At 46.0% G+C, this 19,613-nt stretch overlaps 1 protein-coding gene across 2 annotated transcripts in view; it reads right to left on the bottom strand.

Annotated features, from left to right (window-relative positions):
- Positions 1-70: 70 nt before the first annotated feature.
- Positions 71-19,613, bottom strand: part of CDC25A (cell division cycle 25A) — a 28,107-nt gene continuing 8,564 nt past the window's right edge. For both annotated transcript variants that reach the window (XM_040246892.1, XM_040246891.1), the window contains exons 7-15: positions 18,032-18,163; positions 17,089-17,163; positions 14,945-15,121; positions 10,970-11,071; positions 9,097-9,159; positions 8,903-9,001; positions 7,875-8,005; positions 6,837-6,948; positions 71-6,618 (exon numbers count right to left, since the gene is read on the bottom strand). In XM_040246892.1, coding sequence (XP_040102826.1) covers positions 6,478-6,618; positions 6,837-6,948; positions 7,875-8,005; positions 8,903-9,001; positions 9,097-9,159; positions 10,970-11,071; positions 14,945-15,121; positions 17,089-17,163; positions 18,032-18,163 — 1,032 coding nt within the window. In that variant the 3' untranslated portion in view covers positions 71-6,477. The remainder of the gene's footprint in view (positions 6,619-6,836; positions 6,949-7,874; positions 8,006-8,902; positions 9,002-9,096; positions 9,160-10,969; positions 11,072-14,944; positions 15,122-17,088; positions 17,164-18,031; positions 18,164-19,613) is intronic.

Below are 19,613 nucleotides of genomic sequence, written 5' to 3' on the forward strand. Positions count from 1 at the left end.
AGAGTCATTTATTTTTAACATTTGCCCCATTTGCTTTCTTATCCTTTGTTTCCATCACACACACACACACTCTTAGTTAGAGTTTATTAAACCATTTGGAAGTAGGTTACATCATAGTCCTTAACCTTCAGGGTCATTTCCTAAAAATAAGGATATCCTTATATAATTATAAAATTCAGAAAATGTAACATTGAGACAATATTTTAACCTAATCAATACTGTGCTTGGGTAATTGTCCCCAAAATGTCCTATCTAGCACTTTTTGTTTCTGTTTTGTCCCAGACTCAATTCAGGTTCACATACTTCATTTACTTGTCATGTCTTGAGTCTCCTTAATCTGAAAAGTTAGCCTCTATTGTGTGTGACACTGATATTTATGAGGGATACAGGTCAGTAATTTTATAAAGTTCCTCAGTGCACATACTTCCTTTTCTCCTGTATTTTTTGCTCTAAGTGCCAAAGGTCTTCCCAGGTGAAAGTGAAAGGCACTCAGTCGGTCTCTTACCCCATGGAATAGTCCATGGAATTCTCCAGGTCAGAATACTGGAGTGGGTAGCTGTTCCCTTCTCCAGGGGATCTTCCTGACCCAGGAATTGAACCGGGGTCTCTTGCATTGCAGGCGGATTCTTTACCAGCTGAGCCACCAGGGAAGCCCAAGGTGATGCTAGTGGTAAAGAACCCACCTGCCAGTGCAGGCAGACCTGAGACACAGGTTCGATCCCTGGGTTGGGAAGGCCAGGATTCTTGCCTGGGAAATCCCATGGACAGAAGAGCCTGGCGGGCTACAGTGCATAGGGTTGCAGGGTCGCACACATGCCAAGGGTCTACCCAGTTCCTCAGTTTAGGAGCGTGGGCCCCGCCCTCCCAGCCTCACCAGATCTCACGCCTACTGCCCTTCTCTCCAGTGCCCTTATCTCTCCTCACCAGCCAGCCAGCCTCTGCTCTGCCCTCAGCGACTGGACTGCTTCTCACAAGCTGGTTGTTTAAAGTGCTGTCCTGCAGCATCAGGACAGCTTGTTAGAAATGCAGGCTTTAGGCCCCAGCCCTACGGAGTCAGAATCTTTTTAACCTGTTCCTCTTGCGTTTCTTTGAGAAGTCCTGCTGTCAGACATCCCTGAAACAGAGTCCCCAGCTCCACCTTGAAGGAATGTCCCTCTTCACTGCCCCTGACTCCTAGACCTCATTCTTGCCTCCCTACGTTCAATGAATGCGTGCTGTCACCTTTGTGCCATTTACTCCTTCCTGGAATGCCCTCTCCTGAGACTTCAAGATGAGGCTTAAAGGTCACCTCCTGTACACTTCCTGTCAGTCCTCTTGGGTGCCATTTCCTCTGAACCTGTCTCTTATTGTAGCTTGTTATACCCAAGTGTTACTCCCAAAGGCTCCTGATCTTTAAGTGACTGTTCCATTCATTAGTCAGTGAGCTTTCTGAAGGGGAACCTGCATCTTATCCACCTCCTTATCTCCAGGGCCTGGCACAATTCGAATGTCTGTTGAATGAGCACATAATAGAAACAGCTCTTTGTGGGCTTCCCTGGTGGCCCAGTGGCTTAGAATCCGCCTTGACAATGCAGGGGACACGGGTTTGATCCCTGAACCAGGAAGACCCCACGTCTCTAGGTAACTAAGCCCATACACCACAGCTGTTCAGCCCAAGTGCCCTAGAGCCCATGCTCCGCAACAAGAGGCCACTGTGATGAGAAGCCCCTATTTGCCGCCCTCAAACAGCAAGAAGTACCCAGTGCAGTAAAAAACGAAACAAAACCACCCAGCTCTTCTCCCACGTCTAAGTCCTCCTTCCCAGTAGACCTGAAGGGGGTATCGGGGTATCCAAATGTTGGGACAGAGGTGGCCACAGGGCACCTCAATGGCCCTTTGTGATCCCTGAGATCAGGCCCCAGAGAGAAGCGGCTTACTTGCAGGTTCCTTTCTGGAGAGGTTGATCCGGTGAGTCACTACTAACTCATGACCTTCCTGGACAAGTGCCCTTACGTGGTTCAGTGTGAGCAGCAGAGTAGTCAAAACCAGAGTTACAGATGAATGCACACAAGATGGAGACTTAGGTCAAGTTTTAAACATGAAAAACCATTATGTACCTCTTGTTTAGGAAATAAGTCATGCTGGTGAAGGATAATGGTTAGCTCAAGAAGGATGGGGGAAGACTAGAGAGTTTATAACTGGGCTGGGATAGGCAGGGGACTTCAGCCATGCTGTTTATTCTTAAGCTGTGTGTGGAATATGAGTGTTGAATTATTTTTTATACATTCTTATGTCCTCTGAAAATTCTTACCTGAACCAAAGCATCATGCCTGGCACACAGGTGCCCTTTTTTTTTAAAAAAAAATGTGTTCTTTTGCCCAAGGTTTTCAGTTAACCAGCCCTCAAACTTGTGGGTGCCCACTGTTTACTACATGTAAACTTTCTCCATGGAGTGCTTCCAGCTCTAACAAGCAAAGTTCAGAGGGCAGGGTGAAAACAGAATCCCACCCTGTGATGGAAGCGTAAGATGAATGTAGATAAGGCTGGGGTTATATCTTAGCACATGGGCTACAGTTCAGATATCATTTTATAGGCAATTAAATTCTCAAGGAAGAATAGTTTGAACTAATTCTTCATTTTAGCAAGGTGACTGTGACAACAGGCCAGACAGGAGACCAGCTGGCTTTTGCAATAATCCAGAAGTACTACCTGCTCCCTTATTTTTGGTTGTGCCACATAGCATGCAGGATCTTAGTTCCTTGACCAGGGATTGAACCTGTGCCCCCTGCAGTAGAAATGTGCAGTCCTAACCACTGGACTGCCAAAGAATTCTCTCAAAGTAAATTTAAAAAGCAATGTGTGGTATGAGGTGAGTTGATATTGAAGCTGTGTGACTGGCAGAAAAGTCTGTCTACATTTATATGTCTGAAATTTCTCATTAAAAAAGGTAGGCATCTTATAGAAATCATTAACATACACTGACATGACAAGTAAAAAAACCTTAATTACCAGAATGGATACTTTGTCTTGGCATAGTTTTTCATAAATGAATAAAGTGCTGTCACGTCATATAAACTGGGTAAAAGATAGGTCCACGGAAACTAGCAAATGATACAGAAATAGATGTGGAAGAGTTCTAGTAACATTTCATTGTGAAAGACTGAGAAAAAGCACATCTAAATTAACATTTAATATGCTTTCATTTTTTTCCGTTTTTTTTTGGCGGGGGGGTAACTTTCTACTTTGTATTGGGGAATAGCAGATTAACAAGGCTGCAATATTTGGGGGTATTTTATATGCTTTTAAATGTGTACAAATAATATAGTTGTAGATATTATGGATATTGAACTATTTTTGCCATGCAACTTAGTTTGTGGCCTAACTAATCAGAACGTTCAAATCTTCTCACTAGGAATATGGGGTCTTGTCTTGGGAAGGAACTGCAGTATGGGATGGGTTAAACTGACTACAGCCATGTCATTTTACATGTGGTTGAAAATCACCTGCCTGTATATACATAACTCTCTTTAAATACATGTGTATATGTACATACATACATATGAGGGTATGGCAGCCCACCCCAGTATTCTTGCCCGGAGAATCCCATGGACAGAGGAGCCTGTCAGTCCATAGGGTCACCAAGAGTCGGTCGCTCGGTCGTGTCTTGACTCTGTGACCCCGTGGACTGTAGCCCACCAGGCTCATCTGTCCATGGGATTCTCCGGGCAAGAATACTGGAGTGGGTTGCCATTTCCTTCTCCAGGGGATCTTCCCAACCCAGGGATTGAACCCGGGTCTCCTGCATTGCGGGCAGACGCTTTATCCCCTGAGCCACCAGGGAAGCCTGGGTTAATACACCATCTGGGAGAGGCAGTGGGGAGCCTAGTGCTCACTCTGGGGATGTGCTCTCCCTTCCACATCTTTGAGCACATTAACAGTAATACCCATTGGGCTTCGGTATCACAAATTTCCTTTCTTAACAAATCGTCTTATAATCTTTTTTTTTTTTTAAAGGCTGGGATCAGGCCTCTACTAAAGAGGCAAACCAGAAGGGACTTGTGTCTGAAGACTGAGGGAATGGTCCATTGTTTAGGACTCCACTTTCTCTGCTGATTGGGCAAGATCCCAAAAATGGTGTGGCCTGAGGTGGGACCATGGGTGAAATATAAAGGAATACAAATTCACTGCTATCCAGGCTCCACTCTATTTTGTAATAGACTTTTGCTCCAGCTGTTATCCACTCTGACAGTAGCCCCCAGCATTATACATCCAAGTTTCTCTGGTTGCATGTGGGCCCATGACTCACCATCTGCCTGATTTCCTTCTGCAGTATCCTTTCTGGCTCCTTCAGAACACAACTGAAACTCCTATCTCCTTTACACTGGTCCCTCCTCTGGCCTGTTGCTCAATCCTATGAATTAATACATCTTGTCAGGGAATGTCAAGAAGTCCAGGCAGGCTTTTCCTATCCCCATTTCATCTTGTAAATCAATCTGAATCACAAGTTTGCCTTTGGACTCAGGGGAGTAACTGAAGGTCATCTGGCCAAGCCTGATGTCAGGCCACATGACAGCTCTTTGGCATCTTGAGAAAATGTCACTGCCTCTAGCCAGTGCTTTTAGCCAGGTGTGGTCCCAGGTCTTTAGAGACTCACAGTTCCCTTTAAATCCATCATGAAGCAGGCAGAGAGCATGGGTTCAAGATTGTTTTTATTTTCAGAGCCTGCAACAGTTGGTTAGCAATGCTAGCTGAGCTGGTATGATCTGAAGGCCATCCCACCTCCCTTTTCAGGCATTCAACCAACAGAATCCCTACAAACAAGACTGGAGACCAATTCAGATGGGTCTCAGTGTGTGTGGGGGGTAGAGGCCTTCTCCTGTGCCCCTCCTCCCCATATACTTTTTCTAACAAGATTGTTTTATAGTCAAAAGCAGCTCAAACCCATAACATAGCAACCAGTCATCTCCAGTATCACTGATTTCCTCCCCACCCCCAGAACAGGAAGCTGAGGCAAGAGGGGAGACTGACTCTTGAATATAAGAAAAACTTGGCAACACCCCAGTGGAGCAGAGATGGTGAAGAAGCCAGCACCTAAGGGTAGGGATGAACAGGCACCAAACAGCCCTGTCCGGAATCAGTCCACTCAGCCCCAGCTCCTTGGGAGGTGTTCCTTTGAGATCCCCACTTCTGTGGGGTGAGATGAGGGGCAACTGGTGATAACACATCTCTCCCTGTCCCTCAAATTAAAACATGATAAACTCAAAGTTTTACCTTCAAAACCCACCATGCTGCTGCCTCCTGAGAAACACACGCTGTAGTCATCTCTGCCAGCATCCACTCCTTTCTAATGCCCAGGGCTTCCAGCCCCTCTCCCCACCCTTGGGGGGCCCAGGCAACATGAATTCCATACTCCTTGACTCATAAAAGGGCTGTTTTTTTTTTAAAAAAACAGAAGCTGTCAAAGAGTATCGGAGTAATGAAGGAAGACACTCAAAAGTATACTCCCTTCCCTTATCCCACAGAGCCCCCCATCCCTGCCCCCCGACACTGGGATACCTATTCTATACGTTCCAACAATGACTTGGGAGTGGCCCCACGGAAGCTGCCTCCAGTGCTTTCCTGATCATGACTCTTGCCCAGTGACAGCACAGGGAGCTGGGGTGAGGAAGAGCAGGGTCACTCCCCCACAGTAGGTCTCAGGGGCCTTTCGAGGTAGGTCTGGGAGATTTAGCTTATGTCCTGAAGCCAAGTCTGAGTCCGGCGCCTGCTCCCACCAGTGTCTCAGTCCTTGGCTGTAAATAGCAGCGGCCCCAGTACTGCAGCGCCTCCCGGGGGAGACAGAGCCCCTTGTTCTCTGTCCCACAACTCATGTCCCTCTTCTTCCCCCTCCTTTATTCTTTTTTTCTTAAAAAATGAAAGGCAGAGGTAGTCCCCGGGATGATAAAATCCTACCTAGGATGGCAGTATTCTAACTGAAAGAAGCAATTAAATAAAAGTCTCCAGGAGTTGATTTTTTTAAAAAAAAAAAGAAAGAAAAAAAAGTGATTGGTGAAGCTGAATAACTTAATGATGTGGGCTAGCCCACAAAGACCTGTGCTTCCCGGGCCGTCTTTGGTGTCTGGCCAGCAGCGTCTGGCAGTCTTCTCTCCTTCTCTCCCCTCAGGAGACAAGGCCAGTGCCCAGCAAGGCCGCAGGGGGCCCATCCAACCACGGGGGAGGAGGCAGAACGCCTTGACTGGCTGCTCGGAACGCTGCTGCGGCACGTGACAGCCTTGGCTGAGCGCCCTGCTGAAGAAGGATGTCTTCCAGGGACGGAGAGGTGGCGGGAGGCTCCGGGCTCCGGGCTCCAACCTCGGGAGGGTGGGAGGTAGGTTTAAGACGTGGAGGCCTCCGCCCTTCTCTCCAAGTGTCGCGCCGCTGGCCCCTTTGCTCAAGTTTCTCTGCAGCAGAGGGGAGTGGGGAGGGCTGGGAGGCTGCTGCCGCCTGGCCGCGAGACCCTTAGAGCTTCTTCAGGCGGCTGTACATCTCCCTCTTGCTCTTCTCCCCGGCCCAGGTCCGGCTCTTGGTGCGGAATTTCTTCAGGTCTTCTTTAAAGTCCTCGTGGTGCATGGGCCGGTAGCTGGGGGGCTCGCAGTGAGACTGGAGGAAAGACAGGACAAGATCTGGGCACACTGGCCTCCCACGCACACTCCTGCTCCCTCCCTGCCGGGGGCCACAAGACTCTGCTGGGGTGGGGTGGGGTTCCAGGCCCCTTCTTTGCTCAGGGCAAACCCCCAGACCCTGGGTAGGAAACAGCCATGACCACCAACTAGGGGGTGGTGAGGGGTGGCCTGTGCCCTCCAGAGAGTCCCTCTCACCTGGCATTTCAGGAAGAACTCCTTGTATCCGCCCTTCAGGACATACAGCTCTGGGTAGTGGAGTTTGGGGTACTCATTACCGAGCCGATCCCTCTCTCTCACATATCGGCACCTGTAAAGGGCAAGGAGAGCCAGAGTCCGATCAGCTCTGCACGGGGAAAGCAGTGCCTCTTACACATCTCCCCAGCTTGGCCTGCACTCCTGGAGACAGTGCCAGATGTGATTTCCGCCGCTGCCACGACCCTCAGGGACCCTGTGCACAGCCAGCTCCACAGCCTTGTCTTGGAAGGTGGAATGTCTCCTCCCCACCTTCTAAGTTAAACAGTGTCTTGGTTCCCACCCAGCGTCCTCTCTGCCACCACCACCACCGATTATTTTAAATCTGAAGTGATGCTTTATTGTAGCTATACTTCCACTTATTTTGGTATAAAATTTATCTCTGTAGTGAACTATAATAGGGCCTTAGTCATAAAAGCTTGTGTATGGGGGGCAGACGGTGCAGTTCTTTTCACCTCTAGTGTGGCAATAACCTGAAAGTAACATAACCCCATTCTTTGTGAACATGGATTTGACAAGTGTTTGAAAGCGTCATGTTAAGTTTTGCCAAGAGGACATCACACTTTCCTGGCATCTGCATAAGGAGTCACCACACTGTCCCTGGAGGACGTCACCCGAGAGCAGCAGCCCCACAGGCAGGACTAGGGGCAGTGGGGGAGCCCAAAGAGCCAGAGTTTAATTCAAGAGAAAGGCAGGCGAACAATGGGCCAAGCCCAGCAGTGGCCAGGACTCACCCAGGAGTGGGGGTGAAGAAGCAGATGCCCGATCCCTGGGGCATGCTGCAGAGGGAACACCAGTGTAATAGGCTGGACTGGAGAGGCCACAGAGCTCTTCCAAGCCCTTAACAACGGCTGTGGTGAAACCATTAGGTTGAGCCTAAAACTACACTCCAGGAAGCAGTGCATGAAATCAACTGACTGCCCAACAGGTAAGGATTTAAGAGAACATCTGTTACACATGAACGATACTTAGCCCACTCACATGCGAGGGCCTCGCTCAGAAGAAAACTCGCAGTGGAACACCACGATAACGCGCTTGCCATCCGTGGGTACGATAGGCTTCTTGAGTAAGAACTCTTCAACCTCCTCTTCCATGTGCAAGTTCACTGCACCCTGTGAAGATGCCAGAGGCTTAGGTCTCACACTGGTGCTAATGATCCTTGGAGACTGATCTTCACATGGGTACCTCAAGATTCTGTTATAACTGCACTGTGTGAGTGGTATTTGTCAATGTAGGGACTTTCATGGCCTTAAGAGTGGCAGACTCAAACACTGTCTTTAAATTACCTCTTAGTGTATTTCAACGGGCATTCCAGGTGGCATTAGTAGTAAAGAACCTGCCTGCCAATGCAGGAGACATAAGAAACATGGGTTCAGTCCCTGGGTTGGGAAGGTCCCCTGGAGGAGGACATGGCAACCCACTCCAGTATTCTTGCCTGGAGAATTCCATGGGCAGAGGAGCCTGGCAGGCTAGGCTCCCCTCATGCAGAGCTCAGAGTCGGACACAATGAAGCAACTTAACACACACACATAATGTATTTCAACCCAATGGCTTTCTTCCTGGGCAAGTTACACGTGAACTGTTCCAACACCCACTCCATCAGATAGCTTGACTCAACTATAAACCTAAGAGGCATCACTGGGCCTGGCCCATGTTGCCAGAGACTGGCTTCTCCTCACGGCTTCATGTCCAGGCATGGCTTAGAAGTCAGTGGGTACCACCTCGAAATGCCCCTGACGGTGATGGCGTGGGGGACAAAACAGGGAGCAGTTTGCTGTATGATCAGTGCACACCAGGCAGCATTCTTTCAGTGCACCAGGAACCAAATGCCTTTTACACCCACTGCCTCTTTTTACAATCCTCGTAAGCAGCATGTGAGCATTATAACAAGCAGCCAGGTATCACCCCCCTCCTTTAAAAATAAAAATAAATCACAGACACTGTCTATAGGGCCCCTGCTGCACCTCCCGCAGTAGCAGAGCTTACCCACAAGCCCCAGGAGTCTATACCTTGATGTGGCCTCCCTCGTATTCATATGGGTAGCGGCAGTCGATGATGACAAACTCTTTAATGAGGTTGGCAAACTTGCCATTCAAAACAGATGTAATCTGTGGAGAAAGAGCCAAGGAGAGTCAACTCTGGCTGCCAGGAATGACTAGATCCCAGTATCGCATGGGTGGCAGGTCCCCAAAGGATAACTTACAATTTCTGGAGAGATGTATTTTAAATCCTGATGCTTTCCAGCAACAGTATGAAAGAGGTAACCCTTAATAAAAGAAAGAAACACTTAGCAAATCTGAAAGCTTATAAAGGCAACATTTGTATTACTTGCCTTCCTGGTAGAAGTCAGCTTAAAAAAACAAACAAACATGAATCTAACAGAATATACTGGTTATTTGTGTAAGTACTTCATTAATATCCTGAGATTGAATATTCCTATGGCCCTTGTAGATGTCAAAACTAGGTCCCTTGTCCAAAGTCAGCCAGCAAGCAAGTCAGACCTGAATTCAGAAACCTCAGGTGAATTCCTTTATCACCTGCTTTTGTTGGGAACCCCTCATGTCAGCAGCCAGACTGTGCTCAGCACTTAAAAAGGACACAGCGAGGAATGACTTCACTGTTTACTGAGCACCTGACTTTTGCAGCAGGTGCTGGAGGAGACACTGGAGGCGGAACAAGTGAGACCCACCCAGCCTTCAGGGGGGAAGATGGGCACAACCAGCAATTACGAGTGACTGGCAGAGTCGAGTGCTCACCCAACCCTGTGGTCATGTGTGGGGTCATTTTGACAACCAACCAATAGCTTCAATTCAGACACAAGCTTTTACCAGCGAGGACGCACCACACCCAGGTCTTGGCCTGCTCTTCCCTTCAGACTAGAAAACTGTCTTCTATTCTTTTTGGCCGTGCTGGCATGTGGTACCTTAGCTCTCAGACCAGAGATTGAACCCGTGTCCCTAATGTTGGAAGTGCAGAGTCTTAACCGCTGGACCCCTAGGGGAAGTCCTGTCTTCTATTTTTAACCCACTTATCTCTCCTACCTGGCTGAAATGTCTAGCACAGACCCAGAGCTTCCCCAACTGCCTAGCTGACATAACTCTTTTATTCCTTAGTCTAATGCTTACACTGCACTGATGTTTACTTCAGTTACCAGGTGGTACATGTCCACGTGGCATGATGTCTTACCACACGTTAAGTGTCTTGAGGGAAGGAACTATGTCTTGTTTTGGAATCTTTGCCTTACACATAGTAAGTGTTTCAGTGGATGTTAGCTACATTAATATATAAAAGACTGGTCTGGGGACCTTCAAGTTACACATGGCTAAACAAGTTACTACTGACACAGCAAGGTGTCACATTTCACCACAGCACAAAGGTAGATAATCTGTACCAGGCCATCAGCAGACCTTCATCTGGACCTCCCTGGGGGCATTTTCCCACAAGGACCATGCTCCTCTGGACAAGGGAGAAATTCAGTCTCCATCTGGGACATTCTAAGATGACTTTCTTTTTTTAAAATTAATTAATTATTTTAGCTGCACTGACTCTTCGTTTGGGCACATAGAATCTTCAATCTTTGGCATGCAGAATTTTGTTGTTGTGGTATGTGGGATCTAGTTCCTTGACCAGGGATTGGACTCAGGCCCCCTGCATTGGGAGCATGGAGTCTCAGCTGCTGGACCACCAGGGAAGTCCCCTAAGATGACCTTTTGACATACAGACTTATATACAGTAAAGCTAGAGTTTCATTTCTGCTTTCATTTCTACACTCTTCTGTAGCACTACTTTTATAATCACACAGTTCCCAGAGAGACTGGTTTTTGGATTGGTGTCCAGGCGGCTGGCTCCCTACTTGAAACCTCTGATCAGCACCAGTAAGGTCTACAGTCCCCAAGAAATGGAGGTATACCAGATTATGTGTTTCCTTATTTTTTTTAAATTTCAAACTGTGTCCCCTCGGTGGGGGTTGGAGGGGAGGCTACATAACCCAGGAGCCACTTCAGGGGAGGAAGGCTGGAGGGGGTGTTAGGTGCCTCCCCCATTCTGCACCACAATGTAGTTCTGCTTGCAGTTACCTTGGAGAAGTCTCCTATAAGGTCCCTTGGGTCATTATCCAAAATGTTCTCAATGGTCCCTTTTGGGGAATATGCTAGGGATAAAGACTGATGATGTAGAATCTGTAACAAACCAAAGGTTGAGAATGAGACCAGGCTTTAGAATAAAGGCTTTCTCCTTTTTAAAAATGGAAGATTAAAATTAGTTTTACGTCTACAAAAAGTATTTCTCAGCTCTACCCACTGAGACGCTCCAGGGGTGCAGTACGTACCCCTTTGTCAATGTGTTCCCTAAATACTACAGTTGACCCCTGAACACAGAGGTTAGGGCCACCATTCCGCATCTCCAGTTCAACCAACTACAGATCATGCAGAACCATAACATGTATTTACTGAAACCAGAGCTTTCTGACTGAATCCAGGCTGGGACAAGAAACGTACAAGATAAACCTGGAACACCCTGTCATTAGTAACAAGGAAGTGCTCATATTTCAAAGAGCATGTCAAAAGGGCTAATTGTGGGGAAGTCGAGATATCTTAAACAGTACACAACAAGCCCTAAACATAAAAAGACTGGTAAATTAAAACATGTTTTAAAGAAATCAAGAAATTCTGTTACTCCAAACAACAAGGTGAGGTAAGAACAGGCAAGCCAGAGTGGGCAGATAAATAATTCCTCTCAATAAAAGATTCATTTCTTAATACATAAAGCAATCTCACAAGTCAGAGATAACCCAATAGAAATATGGGCTAGAAAGGCAGTTGCGTAATAGGAAAATCTAGAAAAATGACTAACAGAAATGCAAAATAAGATACCACACAGGGTTCCCTTTGATGGCTCAAGTGGTGAAGAATCTGCCTGCAATGCAGGAGACACAGGAGACGCAGGTTCGATCCCTGGGTTAAGAAGATCCCTTGGAGGAGGAAATGGCAACCCACTCCAGTATTCTTGCCTGGAAAATCCAATGGAGCTGGCGGGTTACAGTCAACGGGGTCAATAAGAGTTGGACACAACCTGAGCATGCACATGCCCATGCACCACACTCCCCAGAAGGGGTAAAAGTAAAGGGATGAGCACCGCCAGATACTGGCAAGGATGTGGAAGAGCTGAACTCTCACGCTGCTGTGAGTGCAGCTGGCCCTTGGTATCCCTGAAATTGGTTGGAGGACGCCCAAGGATGCTTATGGCACATAGTACAGTTGGTGCTCAGTGGTGCTTAGTAGCCATGGGTTCCAAAGTTAGTTGAATCCATGGATGTGGAGACTCCAGATACAGAGGGTTGACTGGACAAACATTTTGGAAAGTTATATGGCAGTGTCTACTAAAGCGAAACACATGCCTAGCCTAGCCTAGGACACAGAGAGTCCACAGGAAAAATGAAAGTGCATGTTTAGAAGAGAAACAGCACAGATACCATCAACTAGAATGCCTGATGAAGAGAAGATAAGTCTTCAATAAATGGTGCCGGGCAAATGGAAATTCACATGTGAAAGAATGAAAATTAGGCCCCTATATTACATTATTCACAATAAATAACTCAAGATGGAGTAAAGACAAATTTGAGACAGAAAACTGTTAAACTCCTAGAAGAAAACTCCTAGAGAAAAGTTCCTTGATGTGGGTCTTGGCAATTTTTTGGATCTGACACCTAAGATACAAGCAGCAAATCAAACTAAAAAGCTTCTACCCATTAAAAGAAATGATCAACAAAATGAAAAGACAACCTACATACAGAATTGGAAAAAATATCTGCAAACCACATTATCTGATAAGGGGTTAATATCTAAAATGTCAGGAATCCATACGACTTAATAATCCCTCCCCCCGCAAAAAAAAACCTCTTAAATAAACCAGTTTTACAAACAGAAAAGGATCTGAATAGACATTTTCCCAAAGGTACACAAATGGCCAACAGGGACATGAAAAGATGATCAATATCCAGACTACAATGAAATATCACCTCAGGCCTATAAGAAAGACTATCTTCAGAAAGACAAGATGCGGCTTCTCTGGAGGCTCAGTGGTAAGAATCCGCCTGTCAATGCAGGAGACGTGGGTGCGATCCCCAATCCGGGAAGATCTCACGTGCCTTGGAGCAACTAAGTGTGTGTGCTGCAACCACTGAGCCTGTGCTCTAGAGCCCGGGAGCTGCAACTCCTGAGCCCACATGCCGCACCTATGGAAGAACCAGTGCCCTGGAGCCCGTTCTCTGCAATGAGAAGCCACTGCGATGACAAGTCCACGCGCCACAACTGCAGAATAAATAGCCCCTGCTGACCGCAACTAGAAGTCTGAGCAGCAACGAAGACCAAGCACAGCCAAACAAGGAAAAAAAAAAAAGCAGATTATAAAATGAGTCACTTAAAAAAGAAAAGACAAGAGCAATTCCCTGGTGGCCCACTGTTAGGATTCCACACTTTTACTGCCGAGAGCCTGAGTTCAATCCCTGGTAAGGAAACTAAGATCCCCCAAGCCCGTGGAGTGGCCAAAAAAACAAAAAAGACAAGAAACAAGTGTTGATAAGGATGTGAAGACAAGGGAACACTTGTACAGTACTGGTGGGGCTGTAAAGTGGGATGGCTGCTATGGAAAACAGTATGGACGTACCTTAAAAAGTTGAACACAAAACATATGATCTAGCAATACCACCTCTGGGAACATATTCTAAGGAAACGAAAACACTCTGTCAAGAGACATCTGCACTCACATTACAGCAGTGTTACTTATAACAGCCACGACATGGAAAAAAATGTTCCCTGACGGATGAATGGATGAGGAAGCTGGGATACACATTCACACAATGGATTATTATTCAGCCATACAAAAAGAAGGAAATCCTGCTATTTGCAGTGTCATGGATGGACCTTGAGGGCATTATGCTAAGTGAAATTGAAGTAAGTCGGACAGAGAAAGACAAATAAGTATATAACATCACTTGTACGGGGAATGAAAAAACTGAAAACACACAATGGTAACCACTACCACAACCACCAAAACAAAAATCAAACTCATAGAAAAGGAGATCAAAGTTGTGGGGTTACCAGAGGTAAGCAATGGAGGAGGGGGGCCGGATGAACGCGATCAAAATGTACAACTTCCAGTTATGAGACAAGTACCAGGGATGTAATATACAACATGATAACTGATGACTATAGTTAGGTCGGATGTATGGTGTATACGAAAGTAGTTGAGAATAAATCTTGAGTTCTCATCACAGAGAAGAGAATAAATCTTGAGTTCTCATCACAGAGAAATAAAAAGAACTAAAATACTAAGTGACAACGAAAAACACTATAATCAAAGTTGTGAGACAAACCTAAAGTTGTCTAAGTAGGTCAGGACATAAACCTAAAGTAGTCCTAAATAGGTCAGGACACAAGAAAAATGAAAAAAAAAAACAACAAACAAAAAACCCAACCAAGGGAAAAAAGTTATGGCCCTATTCCAGGACCCAACAGCAAGTGGGGAGCTTAGACTTCCACCCTTGCCCAGCTGTAATTAAGTGCCCCAATCTAGACCTAACTGGGATGGTGCTGGTGGAGGTCTAGAAGGGAGCTTGAACTTCCTTTCCCACTCCTGCCCAGCAGCCATGAGGCCTGACCTTCCTAAGCGGCACATCAAGGGAGGCGGAACTTCCGTCCCTCTGTCCCTGCAGTATCGGAGTACTACTAAACAGCAGTCACACAGCCTCATCACATCCGAAGTACACAGATACAGCTGAAAAAAATCTCTTGTCATATCAAGAACCAGGAAAAATCTCAACCTGAATAGGAAAAGACAATCAACAGAAAGCCACACCAGACGCAGATGCTGGAACTACCTGACTAGGATTTTAAAGTAGCCATCATAAAAATGCTTCAACAGGCAATTCTGAACAAGACTGAAACAAATGAAAAATAAAAACAGCCAGTCTCAGCAAAGAAAAAGAACCAAATGTGCATTTTAGAACTGACAGATACAACATCCTTGAGCGAAAAAGAAGCTGCAGAACTAACCTCTTGGGGCTTCTCTGGACTAGCTGCCTCTTCCGGACTGGCCCCAGCCACGCTTTTCCTCCGCTTCCTGCTTCCACCTGGGGACTCCTCTAGTGATCGGTCTGGTCTTTTCAACATTGACCGGATGGTAGAGCTACACGACGCCGAAGGGGAGTCAAACACCTTGCAGCGATTGCCCTTTGGGGAAAAAAAGACTCATGTTTCATTAAAATACACTGATTTGAATGGTAAAAAGGACAGACCAAGGAGTTCCTGGGATGATTTAAGATCAAGCCATTCTAAATTGGGCTTCCCAGGTGGCGCTAGTGGTAAAGAACCTGTCTGCCAATGCAGGAGACAAAAGAAACTGGGGTTCGATCTCTGGGTCAGGAAGATCTCTGGAGGAGAGCATGGCAACACACTCCATCCAGTATTCTTGCCTGGAGAATCTCATGGACAGCGGAATCTGGTAGCCTACAGTCCACAGGGTCGCAGAGTTGGACACGACCAAAGGGACTTAGCACACATCCTAAATTAAGAAGCAGACACTGTCCATTCATCTAGTCCTTGGCACACAGTAGACACGGAGAGCCTGGTGTTCAGTGAACATGTTCAAAACCTGACGCTGGATACAAATGAGGAAGACCACCCAGGCCCTGAAAAGCCTACATTCTGCACAGGGTCCCAAGAGTCAAAGGGTCCCTGATAGAGTTCCCAGCAAGTGTTACCTTCCAGCCAGGGCCACAATTCTGGCTTCCTCTTCCTCTCTACTTTTTTATTTGCACCTTGCTCGAGCAGCTTGAAGAGGTTTTAACAGCCCCCCTAAATCCAGAAGGTATGAGGCATCTGGATTATACTATATATTAGAGCCAGTTAAGGGGATAAAACAATTAAGTTTGAGTTTGCAGTGGGCAGGGGTGCCTTCAAAACTGTTTAGAAGCCATTATCTCTGCTTGGCTGTTTTTCTTTCTGGACTGTAGCAGAGCATTTTAAATTCAAGACTTACAAAGCCAAAGGAAATACAGGAAGATGTGCTATAGTATTCCTTCTAAGGACTACTTTCTCGGGCTTTGAGAGCAGGCAACCTGACTACTGGTAGAGACAGTCTGACTTCAGCAACCTAAACTCATCTCAGCCCGTTCACAACTCAGTGCTCTCTGGCTGGGCTTTTCCTTCTGAACTTGGTATCCTTCCACACACACCCTGCACCCCCCTCCTCCGTAAAGCACTCCCTTTCAAGCTGATACTAACATTTCAGTGTCACCTCTTCTTTGGAAAAGTTCCTAAGAGTTTGCAGCAAGTGTGTCACTCCCATTGCCTCTCCCAGAGACCAAGGGTTTTCCGCTTATTTTTCCGAAGTTCCTTTTAATAGGATGTTGTTCAGAGAAGCAAGATCACAGGGGTTATTTTTTGTATGTTTGTTTTTAACCTAGAAGAGCTGGAAGCATTTTTGGAAAGAGGGTCTATGGCTTTCTGTAAGGTCTCAGAGGACTTGTAAGCTCTTCAAGGACAGAAACCCCAGTTCTGACTCAGCCCCTGGCCCTTATGATGAGTCTACTGTGTTTGTGAAACTCCACCGTTGTGAAGGGCCTACACATACTGTTTCATGGTTTTTCCATCCAACTTATAAAACTGATAGCCATTTTCCAAGCATTCTCACACTGTATATATTAATAATGTTATCTTTCAAAAGGACTTAGTAAATCTGGTCATACCATTTTATTGGGGTGGTCTAATCTCTCAAAGCTTTGCACACTAATCTACTATAATGGGTAAGTGGCTTCAAGACTGGACTAGTTCATTTGTTCCATATTTGTAGTTCAGGGGCATGGATTAAAGATGTACTCAGCATCTATACATATACCTAAGAGTGTGTAACTGTATGTGTACTATGATAAGAGCTCACTTTCCCTGGATATTTACATACATGAGGATGTGTCCCTCTACAGGCACAGCTTTTGAAAGTGTCCCTGATGGAAACAGATGTCTATAGTCTACACAAGTAGGTGGGTATTAAAACAAAACAAAACACCCTTGAAAAAACAGCATACATTAACACCAGGAAACACTAGTGACCAGCCAAACAGGCCCATAGGCTCAAACGCAGAATCTCAAAAGAAACAATTTGGATTCCTGTCACTCCCTCCAGACACATTGGAACTTACTAGGTTGCTAGTTCTTCTCATGACAAGGGGAGCTGTCCAGAGGCTGGCCATGCAGGACGGGGTCTCTTCATCATTCTAAACAAAGAAAAACTGTGTCATAAAGGTCCAAAGGTCCAGTAGAAATAACATTAGTTTAAATGCGTTAGATTTCTTCTTGCAGAATACCAGAAAGACGTGAACAGCAAGTCTTCTAAGGGTCAATGCCTCCCCTCTCCACAACATTTTAAGGTCAAGAGAGTAAGAGTGATGCTATCTGAGCATAGCTAAGGGAATGCCCCTGAGGGGCCATGAGGAGCCGCTGGTCTCCTCAGCTTTACATCACATGGCAGCTATTCTTTCAGTCCCCGATTCATGTCCTTCCAGGGGAAAAAAAAAAAAAGATTGTCAGCTCCTGCAGGCGAAGAAGGATCACATCGGAGTTTTCTTTGGAACACCTCCATAGAGTTTAAGCAGACTAGAAGCAGAGTCTCAATAAATTCCCAACAGATGAATAAAAGCATCAGCCAGGGCTTCCCCTGGTGGTCCAGTGGTTAAGAATCCTCCTTGCAATGCAAGGGACACGGGTTCCACCCCTGGCACGGGAAGACTCCACGTGCTGTGGAGCAGCTGAGCCTGTGGACCACAACTACAGAGCCCGTGCCCTGGGGCCCACAAGCTGCAGCTGTTGAAGTCCGTGCTCCTAGAGCCTGTGCTCCACAACAGGAGATGCTGCCACAGTGAGAAACCCGTGCATCACAACGGGAGTGTAGTCCCAGCTCACTGCAACTAGAGAAAGCCCAGGTGCAGCAACAAAGAGCAAACACAGCCAAAAAATGAATTAAATAAGTACATAAAACCTTAAAAAATTATCAGCCAGTTGGGGGAATCACTGTTCTTTTTCAGATGACGGCTCTCCAGGGAAAGTTAGTAAAAATGGATTGGAAAGCACATACCCACACCATACCTTCAAACTGTCTCCATCAAGAAGATCCATGAAGCCATCATCCTCATCAGACAAAGTGGGAGTCACAGGTGACTGGGGCATAAAAGGAATGGAATTCCCTGGTTCATTGCCATCTCTCTCATTTGAGGAAAGCTAGAAGACAGAATTCATGGCTTGTTAATAATCAGCTTTGAGTTCTCTGAATGGGTTACTAGTTTTTATGAGGAAAATATACCATATTCGTTTTAAGAAGTTTTAGCAGCTACAAATCAAAGGAAAAATAAGACCTAAGATTATAAATGAACTGATATCCATACACAGTTCTGATTCGAGTCAGGCCAAGTAGCCTTCACAAAGAACTCTCCCCAGGAGCAATTCACCGCATAGTGGGATCTGGGGCTAGCGTCCAATGAAGGGCAAGGCTTGTTTTTTTCTGAGGATTATTACTGGTGAACAGGGATCAGCATGAGGGTAGTGACAGGTGATAATCTGCTAAAATGAGGAAGGGTGAGAAGATACCAAGTCCCTATGGAGACCACAAAACAGACTAAAGAAATGTTTCTGTAACTCCAGTTCTGACAGAGGGATATAAAATCTAGAAAGTTCTAGAAAATCCATCCTTGTTCTTTAGATTCACAATTTAAATGACAGTTGCTTAGTTCTAACTGAGGAATTACTTGGGCCAGACACTGGGTGTGCTGCTGTGTGCTTATTTGCTAAGTCGTGTCCGACTCTTTCGACCCCGTAGACTGTAGCCTGCCAGGCTCCTCTGTCCATGGGATTCTCCAGGCAAGAATACTGGAGTGGGTTGCCATTTCCTTCTCCAGGGGATCTTCCCGACCCAGGAATCAAACCCAGGTCTCCTGCATTGCAGGCAGACTCTTTACTGACAGAGCTATGAAGGAAGCCCTGTTTTCAGAGGATATAACCTTTTATGTATAATCCCATTTAAGCCTCACAACACACTAAAGGTAGTTAATCCTCTACTTTCCATTTTTATTTAACAAATCAGGAAACCAATGCTTCAGAAAGGTTACCAAGATTACACCGCTCACTTGTTTGACGGCAAAGTCCAAGCTTTTCTGCCCATTATACTCTCCCTAGGAGAAACCATTCCTGGAGTCAAAATAAGAGTATATCTCATTAGGCAAGTCTATCTTGTTTTTTCAGTAAAACTCCCATTATAAAATGATTTACAGAGCCTCCCTGGTGTTTCAGTGGTAAAGAATTCACCTGCCAATGCAGGAGACACAGGTTTGATCTCTGATCCAGGAAGATCCCACATGCCTGGGAGCAACTAAGCCCATGTGCCACAACTAGTGAGCCTGTGCTTTAGAGCCCGGGAACTGCGACTACTGAGCCCACATGCCAATCACTGAAGCCCGTGTGACTGATAGACACGATCTTCTCTGTCTACAAGAAGAGAAGCCGCCGCAATGACAAGCCCGCACACTGCCATGAAGAACAGCCCCTGCTCTCCGAAACTAGAGGAAAGCCTGGCCAGCAGCAAATACCCAGCACAGTCAAAAATAAATACAGAAAATTATAAAAATCTTTAAAAAATATTTAATATAGAAAATTTATAAAATCCATTCAAAAATCT

This window comes from Oryx dammah, unplaced genomic scaffold, assembly GCF_014754425.2.
Source record: "Oryx dammah isolate SB20612 unplaced genomic scaffold, SCBI_Odam_1.1 HiC_scaffold_9, whole genome shotgun sequence".
Taxonomy (NCBI): Eukaryota; Metazoa; Chordata; class Mammalia; order Artiodactyla; family Bovidae; genus Oryx; species Oryx dammah.